The sequence below is a fragment of the Acartia tonsa genome, chromosome 10 (genome assembly GCF_053477335.1).
Source record: "Acartia tonsa isolate MP-2025a chromosome 10, ASM5347733v1, whole genome shotgun sequence".
Lineage (NCBI taxonomy): Eukaryota > Metazoa > Arthropoda > Copepoda > Calanoida > Acartiidae > Acartia > Acartia tonsa.
The window spans coordinates 9,284,658-9,296,752 of NC_137269.1; the positions used below are offsets into that span (position 1 = coordinate 9,284,658).

At 32.7% G+C, this 12,095-nt stretch overlaps 1 protein-coding gene across 1 annotated transcript in view; it reads left to right on the forward strand.

The window, feature by feature from the left end:
* The window catches only part of LOC145329332 (uncharacterized), a 118,305-nt gene that overhangs the window by 69,017 nt on the left and 37,193 nt on the right, over positions 1-12,095 (forward strand). The window contains exons 18-22 of the mRNA XM_080173391.1: positions 1,094-1,196; positions 1,609-1,691; positions 5,493-5,535; positions 5,807-5,864; positions 6,604-6,700. Coding sequence (XP_080029517.1) covers positions 1,094-1,196; positions 1,609-1,691; positions 5,493-5,535; positions 5,807-5,864; positions 6,604-6,700 — 384 coding nt within the window. The remainder of the gene's footprint in view (positions 1-1,093; positions 1,197-1,608; positions 1,692-5,492; positions 5,536-5,806; positions 5,865-6,603; positions 6,701-12,095) is intronic.

A 12,095-nucleotide genomic window follows, 5' to 3' on the forward strand; every position in this document is an offset into this window, starting at 1 on the left:
ATATTCCAATATATTCAACTAGCGGATACGCAGCTAGAGGCATCTTGTGGCACGTTAAATGTTTGTTTTTTCTACGTTGCGTTCAAGTCTCCAAGTAACAAAAAATTTGATTTTTTATGATTTCTCTTGGAAGGGTTGGTTGTACCCTCCCCAAAATAGTTATTAACCTTCCCGGGACCTATGAGAAGCTACCCTGTTAATGAAAACCCAACCGGTTCAACGGTTAGAGAGATCCTTCGTTACAAACATACACAGACATCCTGTCACTTTATTATAAGGACTAGCGGCTACCCCCTGGGTTATACACTTGAATTTTATAACCCAGTTTATTAGTTAAGATTTTAAAAGAAAAAGTAAAAAAATTGGGGAGGGGTTTGCCAGGTGCCCCCCCCCCCCCTATTATTTATCATTTTTTTAAAACTTTAAATTTTTTTTTTTTTTTGGTGTGGAGGGGGTTCCAAACACACAGACAAACTCATAGACATCCTGTTACTTTAGTATAAGGATTATTAAGTGAAAGTGAAAAGACAACGGGCTGTTAATTACACTAGTCCCTAAATAACGTCTTAACAACTTTGGGGGCTTTAGTGAATTTTTGAGTGTCCTAAGGTTTCAACCACTCTTTTTATTCTACAGAAGGGGTTTATTTTGTGTATCATCATTGGGGATATGCATCAATATAGCTGCCATTGTATTATCCTTTTATATCACTAGTTTTAAATGGATTTTAGTAGCGGAGCTATTCTATAATTCACTTTCTGTGTCCGTCCGTCAGTGCGTAACGCTATGGGGGAAACGTGATTTTCTCAGCCCCTATTCAAGATAGACAGCTGAAATTTTTAGTAAAGATTACTATGACATATACATATATTTCTATCAAGTTTAGTTTAGATTTGTCTATTAATTGCGGTGCTAGAACGATTCCTAGATTTTTCGTGATTTTAAAGGTTTCGTGATTTCCCTATTGTATCAAGTTTAATGTTTATTGTATGACACTGCTCTATAGTAAATTTTTCCCTCATATACATTCATAATTTTTGAGGTTCGCTTCTTATGGATGTTGTCATCCTTGTTCATCAATGTTTTTGTTTAGGCACCTAGACTTCAGTTACAATTCTCTGGAGGAGATACATAGTTCAGCCCTGGGGAAACTTGTTACCCTCCTAGATTTAGATTTATCTCACAATCAAATATCAAGGAATTTTTATACTTCATTTTTATCTTATACGCCCCTAGAGGCCTCTAAAGGTACTTGAGGACGGGGGAGGGAGGGGGTAGTCAATCCCCGCCCAAATATGAAATGAAAATGTATAAATATTTTTTTGGGGATTATTATTTTTTTCTATGGGCGATTTCTTTTGGGAGATTTGTGGTATCCTGGACCTATGAGAGGCTACATGTAAAGGAGAACCATATCGGATTAGCATTTCAGACATTTGGTTACTTTAATATAAGGATGTTTGTCTGTCTGTATGGGTCTGTTTTACAGTTAGCTTCTTTTAGTTCTTTGGAGAGTTTTTAAGGAATGTTTTTTGGGGAGTAACTTTTCACAACCCTTCCTAGAAAAATTATCCCACCCCTCAAAAGAATGTTATAAAAATCTGAAATAGTGTACGACGCGGAGCTTTTGGTGGGCTGAGCGGAGTTCGAACCATTGACATCAGCCACAATCTTCTGGATGAAATACCAACGTAAGTATTATTCAATATTAGAAGTGATAGGATGTCTTTCCGTTTGGTTGGCTGTTAAATAACAGAAGCGTGCGGGAGGGGAGTGTAGGGGGGTTAACACACTTCTTTTTGAACCCCCCAAGGTTTTTCTATTACCCGAAGAATCGCCCAATGTTTTCAGTTAAAATAGGTTGTATTGCAAAGTTTTTATAGAAGATGATGTGTTTGTAAGAAACGGAATAACCACATTGTGTACCCGGGAAATCAATAGGGGGGGGGGAGGGGGTAAATAATCACAAACATGAATTTTAAAAATATATATTCGATTTTACAAACCCCCCCCCCCCCATTCTGTGAAAAAATATAAGATTAAAACCAATTTTGTCAGCCCCAAGGGGCCGACGGCTCAGGCTTACTAAACTGGTATTAGTTTCATTATTTTTATTTCATTATTCACAGAAAGCTGTCTATAATACGATGCTATACATGATTTTTCATTATGGATGAGAACCGGTTCTAATCCAGTGTATATTAATTAATTGGTTTCAAAGCCATACTGGAAATTTATGCTAAGAAACAGTTTACAAAAATACTATGTACCTAAACATAAAAACAGACATACGGACTGAAATGGCTAAAGAGAAGCTTTGTTACTGTACAAAAAATATAATTTAATTTTTTCATCATTTTAATATCTCCGCTTTCCTTTCCTCTATAAGAAGAATTAATTCTATATTTAAAAGGTTTTTAGAAATAAATACAAAAAAAAACATTATAACTCATTAAAAGTTATTTATCGCATCGTATTATAGACAGATTTCTGCGGATATTAAAATGAAATATTATAAAAAAAAAACAATTTTGTCAGCCCAAACTGTTTAATTAGTTTATTTCCATAATCGGTAAAAATTTCTGAAATACTATTCTTAACTTGATTTTTTAGTATTGCTGGAGAACCGGTTCTAATCCAGCGGGTATTTATCGATATCAAAGCCAAATTTATTTAAAATATTTAGATTTTCCTTGAATATTTTACTCAATTGTAACAAACTAGCGGCCACGCTCCGCAGAGGCCTCTAGAGGCACATGAGAAAGAGGGAGTTGAATCCCAAACCCCATTTTTTTTATTTTAGATTCTTTTGAAAGTAAGTTTTTTTTTGGGGGGGGGGGGTTCTAATGGATTTCTCTTGGGAGGTCGGTGGTACCTTCCCGGGACCTATGAGAAGCTAAGGAGAACCCGATCGGTTCAGCGGTTAGCGAGATTCTTCGGTACAAACAAACAGCCAAACAAACATCCTTTTACTTTATTATAAGGACTTGCGGCTTCGCCCCCGGGCCCCAGAGGCCTCTAGGGGCACTTGAGGGGGGGGGGAGCTAAATTCCCAAACCCAGTTTAGATATATTTAGATTAACAGACAGACAGACATCGTTCTACTTGTATTATAGATAGATTATCTATATTTATGAATGTTTTTCCCTATCTTAGAGTTAGTTAATCTATATTATAGTCTATAGAGCAGGAATAAAGTAATAGTTTTAATTCAGAAATCATATTAGCTGTATTGTAAGAAAGAATCCAAATTATATCTGCTGTAATAGAACCGGTTCTCAGCAATACAATAATTGAAAGTTTTTTTATGAAAAATCCTCCAAAATCAAAAAAATTTAACAAAATCATAAAAAAGGTTTATTAACATTAGAATTTGGTTAATTTTTGTAGATTTTTAATGCGATTTTGGAGGATTTTTCAAAAGAATAATTTTGCTTCACCAGCGAGTAGCCTAATTTTTTTTTAAGAATCCACCTCTGTTCGTGTTCATACACCCCTGAAATTTTGAAATGATGATTGGTTATAATATCTTTGAAATTTGAATAGAATTTGAATAATCCTATTAGAGTTTTAGTATTACCATATGAAAGCATTCATATTAGAAACCTAATTTATTTTACATTATTCTTTTATGTTCCAGTTATTAGATTTTTTTGTTAATGTAATCTTTAACCCACAGACTATTTTTATGTCAGGCGTAATAGGACAGAAATTGTTAAAGAATTTGTTTTATTTTAACTAATTATTTAGGATTTACAAAGATAAATTGCTAAATAATTCATTTTTCAATATGACTAACAAACCGATTAATATCCGCTGGTTTAGAACTGGTTCTCGGCCATACTGAAAAATCATGCATAGCATCGTATTTACAGACATTTGTCTACGTAAATTTAAATAAAAATCATAAAATGAGTACCAGTTTTGTTAGACCTGGCCTTATGTTTCATTCCTACAACTTTGTTTTTCTTAGTACTAAATCTTTAAAAGATCTTTAGTGTATAGTCCCTTTCGTGGCAACGCCTCTTAAGGGGCGTTTCATCATATTTTCACAGTAGCTTTTCCACAATTTTCAGGGGCTCTAACCCTGCGGGGCCAATTGCCTAACTTTGTGGGGCAATCATCTAACCCAACTTAAACTTACATAATAGACTGTAAAAGTTTTAAAGATTTTTAATCAATATAATAGATTTGAAATCTGCATAAAATTTTAAGGATTTTTTATAAAATTCGTTTTTTATATAATTCTTTATTTAAAGGCGCAAATACGATTTAAGTTAATAAATTTTGACCAATAGGATAGCTGGATTGGAAACTACCTACGCTCTAATTGGTTGAATGATGTACGTCACTTAAGCTTCTCCAATCAGGGCGCAGATAGTTTTCAATCCACCAATCACAGATCTCAAAATTATTTAACTTAATTTGTATTTGCGCCTTTAAATAAAGAATTATATAAAAAACTAATTTTATAAAAAATCCTTAAAATTTTATGCAGATTTCAAATCTATTATATTTATTAAAAATCTTTAAAACTTTTATAGTCTATTACATAACCTTAAATAATTTATCAAAAGCTATTGTGTAAATACAACTAAACGCCCCTTATAAGGCTTTGCCACAAAATGAACTATACCCGATCTTTTAAATAAAACAAGAATGAAAACATCTAAAAGTAATGATGCGACAAAAAATCATAAATGGACACACGGACACATTAAGTAATAGAGTAAAGGTTCAGCAGTTAATAAAAAAGGGAAGGAAAATTGATAAGTTAATGACTGACATACTGACGTAAAAGTATGTTGTATACTGTATGATCTTGGGTAAGATGTATCTACACAAAAAATAAGCAGTCTTAAATAGCAGCCGAGAAAATTATATTCCCCATTTAGCGTTACGGACGGACTGACTGATAAAGTCATAAGACAAAAATACACATTTTAAAAAGACACAGAGGAAATATTTAAGATTCAAACATAGACTTTTTAATAAACAAAAATATAATTGCTTTTTATTAAAAAATGTTGCGTTGTATTTTAACATTGAAATCAATTTATAATAACAATTAAAATAATTCGAAAAAAAATCACGAAACCTATACGTGCCTTTCAGCTGTCGTTGGGGGGCAACACATAGTTAAATTGACGAACTCTCCCTTTGCCCCCCAGATACTATTTTAGATTTATTTCGCTTTTTGGTTATACCTTATTCCTGCATTCAAGAATAGTTATTTTTCGCATCGTATTATAAACGGCTTTCCGCGGATATAGAATGTACAATTATAAGATTAAAACCAGTTTTTTTAGCCCTGAGGTGCCGAAGGCACGGTCTCAAAAAAACTGGTTTTAATCTTATGATTTTACATTTTTATATTCGTAGAAAGCTGGATATAATACGATGCTAGACATAGTTTTCTCGTATGGATGAGAACCGGTTCCTAAACACCGGATTCGAATGAATACGAGAAAATGAAATATGTTATTTTTCAGGCCATCAATTTCTTTGAACCACTACAATTTAGCCCACAACAAGGTAAATATCTTATTACATAAAGTAGTAAGGTTTTTTTGTCTGTAACGATAGATCTCGCAAATCCCTGTACTGATATTGTTCTCCTTTTATCATGTAGTTTTGCATAGGTCCTGTGATGGTTTAAGTCTATTTCATTTTCAGATTTAAGGATAGTTTTATCTATTTTTCTAGCACTATCATAGTATGGTTCAGGTCTTCAGCTTGATTCTTATAAAGTATCCTATAGTCGAATTTATACAAGAAAATTTAATTATATTTTACCCTTTTCTAGTTGAAAGAAATTGTTGGCCGACAACCATGGCCAGTTATGAACTCTTTAATTTCTTTAGGTGAGTCATTTATACTTTAAAGTTTATGGCACTTAAGGTTCCTTGAACGGCTAACCTTGACGGCAAGGTGTATTATAATCAGGTATATACGAGAATGAGACAAATTAATGTACCCCAGGTCAAAGATTTACAGGGGTAGGTTTAAGGGGTGATTGTCCACGTCTGTTACATTTATACTTTTTTGCTCCTAACAATTGTTTATGAGTCTGGCTATTTTATCATCCTTGTTAAAATCGAAGCTGTTCTATTATTAGGGTCGGTCCACCCGTCCGTCTGTTAGAGTTAGCTCTTTTCGTTAATTTAACAGGTTAGAATTGTTCTATCGATTTCAAACTTTGCATGCTGATTCCTATAACAGTTAAGCACGACTTAGAAAGCGCAGCAACTCTATAATTATTACCATTTAAAACAAGCTGATTTTTTTTACTTTTTGACAACAAATTTTTTAATGTTAAAATTATCCTATACATCTAGAATTTTGGATACTGATTCCTATTACACAAGGTATAGTGTTATAAGCGAAACATCTCAATAGTCAAGTCCTAAAAACATCAGTATGTAATTAAACAATAACATGTATTTAATCAGTTTTGCAACAAATTTACTCACAATTTTGTTTTGACTGTTATACATTTACATTATGATTATTCAGTTCTAACACTATACAATTGTTAATGTTCGTTTGTCTGACCGTTTCAGAGCTTCACTTTTATGGATGTTGTCATCCTTGTTTGTTTAGATTTTGACTACAATGAATTTGGAGATAACCTTGGACCTGGCAGATTTGATAATCTTAACACAGTTCAATATCTTAGTCTCAGATACAATAATATCAGGTAAATTTTTTGATTTCCACTGGATTAGAACCAGATCTCAATCATATTGAGAAAATCATAAATCGTACTGGCTTAAAGGGAATGTGCAATAATTTATCAGTTGCTAACCCACTTTGGGTACCAAAATATGAATGACGTCACGAGAAATCACGCAACATCACGGGGCATCCTTATACAAACTAGCGCATTAATAATCTGGAGATAACCTGGGACCGGGCGGATTTTATAATCTTAACACTGTTAAATATCTTAGTCTCAGATACAATAATATCAGGTAAATAGTTTTACAGTATGGCTTTGAAACCAATTAATATCCAGTGGACTAGAACCGGATCTCATCTATACGAAAAAAGTATGTCTAGCATCGTATTATATCCAGTTTTCTACGAATATAAAAATGTACAATTATAAGCATAAAATCAGTTTTGGTTGCCCGTGACTTTGGTGTTAAAAAAAACTAGTTTTAATCTTGTAAATGTACATTTTATATCCGCGGAAAGCTGTTTATAATACCATGTGAGAAATAGCTATTTAAAGCTTTGAAACCGATTAATTTTCGCCGGGTACAAACTGATTTTAAACAAATCGAGTGTACATATAAAGACATCACAGCAATAATAAAATCAATTCTATTTTTCTTTTTTTGTATTCATCCATCAAAAACCATACTAGAAAAGTTCTTGCATTAAATGCTATAATTAAAGCTTTTTTGGAAAGTTCGTAAAATTATTTTTTTTTAAGTTTTGAAAATTATGATTTTATGTAAATAAAAGGTAATGTTAATTTCCATATTATTGCTTGAAGAATATTTTTTGATTTTTGGTTTTGAAAAACTAGGTTAATTTATAAATTTTGGACATTATACAGATATTTTTGTGAAATAAATTCTAAATGTGTTTATAATGCAATATTATCTTGGACAGGGACAGATATCCATAGATTAAGGTTTTCTTTTACCTACAATTGTCCAAAAAATAGGCATTGGAATAGAGATAATCTAGAGACATACTTTCTTAATAAGCCAATAGGAGAATAGTGGAGGTGCACGTCATTAGTTGAAATGTTTACAGATTCAGGGACAAAGGGAATAGTAAGCTAATAATAGGAAGTAGCTAATTTCTGTAAAGTTGTAAGATTACAGTCAAATGTGCTTATTATGTCAAACTGTTTTGAAATATGCGTTTAATTATACTATGCGTTGGGTCAACATTAAGATCAGTTAGACTTAATAAATTCATTTGACTGGATGCTTGCTTACAATTTTACGGAATATTGTAAAAGCAACTATTGCCTTTTTTCTCTTCACTTAAACTTGTCTTTCTACTAAAAATGACAAGTTTTAAGATTGATGAATTATGGGATTCAGATGGACCATCTAAATGTTATGTGTTTTGACATAGGATTATGACTTACTATGAACATGTCTTTTGACATAGGATTATGACTTACTACGAACATGTCTTTTGACATAGGATTATTACTTACTACATAGGATTATGACTTACTACAAACATGTCTTTTGACATAGAATTATGACTTACTACGAACATGTCTTTTGACATAGGATTATGACTTACTACGAGCATGTCTTTTGACATAGGATTATGACTTACTACAAACATGTCTTTTGACATAGGATTATGACTTACTACGAGCATGTCTTTTGGCATAGGATTATGACTTACTACAAACATGTCTTTTGACATATGATTATGACTTACTGTGAACATGTCTTTTGACATAGGATTATGACTTACTGTTACTACGAACATGTCTTTTGGATTATGACTTACTACTAGCATGCATCTAAATACTTTGGAAATTAAAATAAAAAGATTGAGATTAGCAGCATTATTTAAATTTGTGGATATTTATCCCTAGTCCAAATATATTCTGGCATATGGAAATCTAAATATTTTCAACGTCAATGTGTTTATACATTCCTGTAACACATTTTATGGGGGTTGGGGTTGTTTTTACAGATTAAGTTGCATTGTGTCATGATAAAGATGTTAATAAAAGTGCCTACTATTATTAATAAAAAAAAGGAAAATATCATGAACCAATAAATGAAGCGACAAACGTCCATGCTCACTTAGGACTTTCATAAAAGGGAAGTGCAATCAAGAGGTTAGTAGTCTAATAATAGTAAAGTTAACCTCTAAATTTAAAAACTTGTGTAATTTATATTTGAAGGTGTACTGTTTACAAATGCATCAAAATTGCATTAAAATATTTGCTACTGATACAAAATATTTTGGCAGCTTTTTAAAAACCTTTTTAGTCTCGTCTATGCAAGGCTTACTAGGATTTAGGTTTTGAAAGGGATAATGCATGTCGCTTAGAATTCAACAAAATTCATCTCAAATATAAATATATATCTATGACAAAAAGTAGAACGATGTTTGTCTGTCCGTCCGTCCGTTGTCCCTTAAGATCTCGGTAACCACTGAACCGATCGGATACTTCGCTACAGACAAAAAAAATCTTACTTCTTGATACACTAGTATGATTACATAGACTAAAACTATTAACCCTTCACTATTCCTTTAAGATAAATACTATATTCCTAACTAGCGGCTACGCCCCTAGAGGCCTCTAGTGGAACTTAAGATGTTTGTTTTTTATTTCAAATATATAACTTAAGAAATAATTTCTATGTTGCGTTCAGATCTCTATGCAAAAAAAATTTTCTTCGATTTTTTTGTAATTTCTCTTGGGAGGCTGGTGGTATCCTCCCCAAAAATAGTTATGGATCTATGAGATGCTACCCTGAAAAAGGATAACCATATCGGTTCATTGGTTACCGAGATCCTTCAGACAACAAACATACAAACATCCTTTTACTTTATTATAAGGATTAAAACACCTGTAAAGCAAACCCACTAACCTCTGAGAATTATACCTAATGATGAAAAGTTTGTATCTAAGATGTTTGTATAATGAAGCTTCCCTGTAAAGGAGAACCATATCGGTTCAGTGGTTCCTTATATGTAGATAGAAACTCCTAAAAACCTAATTAAAACCACTCCAAAGCAAACCCACTAACCTCTCTCAGAATTATCCCTAATCATGGAAAGTTTATATCTAAAGATCCTATTAAGGAGAACCCGATCGGTTCAGCAGTTACCTAGATCCTTCGGTACAGACGGACAAACAAACATCCTTTTACTTAATTATAAGGATTAAAAGCAAACCCACTAACCTCTGAGAATTAAACCTAATGATGAAAAGTTTGTATCTAAGATGTTTGTAATCCGTTTATACTTTGTTTAGTTGTTGTTTACAGCAATAATTCTTTAACAAAGTTAAAATAACTTCAAGGTGGTCATACACTGCACTGTTGCAAAAAAAATTTTAAAAAAAGCTTTATTTTTGCAAATAAAAGTAAATCCTTATTATAAAGTAACACGATGTCTGTCTGTTTGTTTGTTTGTCTGTCGGTCTGTTTTTCTGTACCGAAGGATCTCGCTAACCACTGAACCGATCGGGTTCTCCTTAACAGGGTAGGTTCTCATAGGTCCCGGGAAGGTTTATAACTATTTTGAGGGAGGGTTCCACCACCCTCCCAGAGAAATCGCAAAAAAACGCCGCCCTGCGGACATTTTTGCAACTAGGTAAAAACATAACTAACACTTTCTATAGGCGAAAAAAATATTTTAGTAAAAAGCTGATTTTAAAATACATTGAAAAGAAACAATTTTGCGTGTCCCTAGAGGCCTCTCGGGGCATGTCCGCTAGTCTATTATGCTCTTAGGGACATAGTAAGAGGTTCGCCTTCAGCCTCACTCTTTCTTTCGCCAATTAACATAGTCTTGCTGCTTTATTCCAAGCTTCTGTTTATAAGATTTTATTAGACATGTAGGCAAAAAAACATATATCCTTAACTTGTTTAGTAAAGAGATACTTTATTGGTTGTTTTATATGAGAACTTGAGTTAGAGTAAACTAAATTACACATCAAAGATGTGAGTGAAGTCTACAAAGCCTTAAAGTGAATAGATGTAATATATATAGATGGTCAAACTGGCCCCATAGTCAAACTTATTTGAGATAAAGATACTTTAGCAGACAAACACCTTTGTTTATTTTTTGGTATATATGATCCTTTCAAGTAATACGAGGTTAGATATTTTACAAGGATATAATTTGTATAAAGCTAAATTTATTTTGAGGATTTCAACTATTCATAGTTAACTTATTATATGTTTTGTCATAAATTCACATTAATTGAAAGAATTATTTTTACACATTATAATGAAATGAAAAAAAATATGCTCTTTTGTACCAAAATATGTACACCTTATGACAAATTATATAACCGGATTGATCTTCCACTGAAATCCTATTGGTTGATTTAGATAGTGTATCTCAATGTGTTATATCTATTCTTCAGCTGTGCCCATATATTCTATCAAAATTTGTTGGAAATGAACGCACTCGTTGCGAGATTGTAAGCCTATTTGAGTTCTTTAGGGATTTAGTGATATAGACCCCAAATTATGATCAACAAAATTACCCTTTTGTTAAACTAAAATTATCTGTGAAAGGGTTAGGGCACTGAAGATTTATACAACTGAATAAAGATTCCTAATAGTACAAAAAAAATTTTGACCCAATGTCCCCTCCCTCCCTAATAATTATGCTCATTTCAAACTCCTTGGGATAAAATGTAAATGTTATTAGAAGGATATAACAACGATTATAAAGGGGGAGGTTGGTTGTGTTAAAATTCCGTAAAAGTGTGAGATTTAAGGCTTAAAAACAGTAGTAGAACAGTAAACAGTAAAGAATATTCATTAAATATGTGTATTCCTTATTAAAAAGAACCATAGACAAATAAATTTATATATTCATTTTAGTAATATTATCGTTCTACTGTGGTAACCGCCTCGGTTAAATGGCCGTTACCCAAGTTCAAATGACTACGGCAGTGCGAACAGACTTGGACACGTATAATAATAGAGAAGCTGGGCTTCTCTAGCTATCACTAAATAACAAACAGAATCTATTCAGATGTTACTTTATTCAGAGTCTAAAGGTTACTACTTTATAATACAACAAATAATAAATACACAGATTGGAATAATTAATACTAAATCAAAATCAATATAACTATACATACATTAATCAAAATAGGCAACAATGATCCCCCATCCCTGGAAAGGGGTGGGGGAACCAAACAATGCAGCTTAGCCATAATGCGGCTGTCAAATCTATCATTAGTTTTAAAGCATGGGGAGGGTTCAGGTGGACCCCTTCCCCCGGTATTCGGGGGAGGGCCCTCGGCCCTCCTCCGAACCGAGGTCAGGGTTGCCACATAACATGGCTCAGGGTCGCCGAATACCACACTACTACTGTTATTAAGCCTTAAAACTCACACCTTTACAAAATTT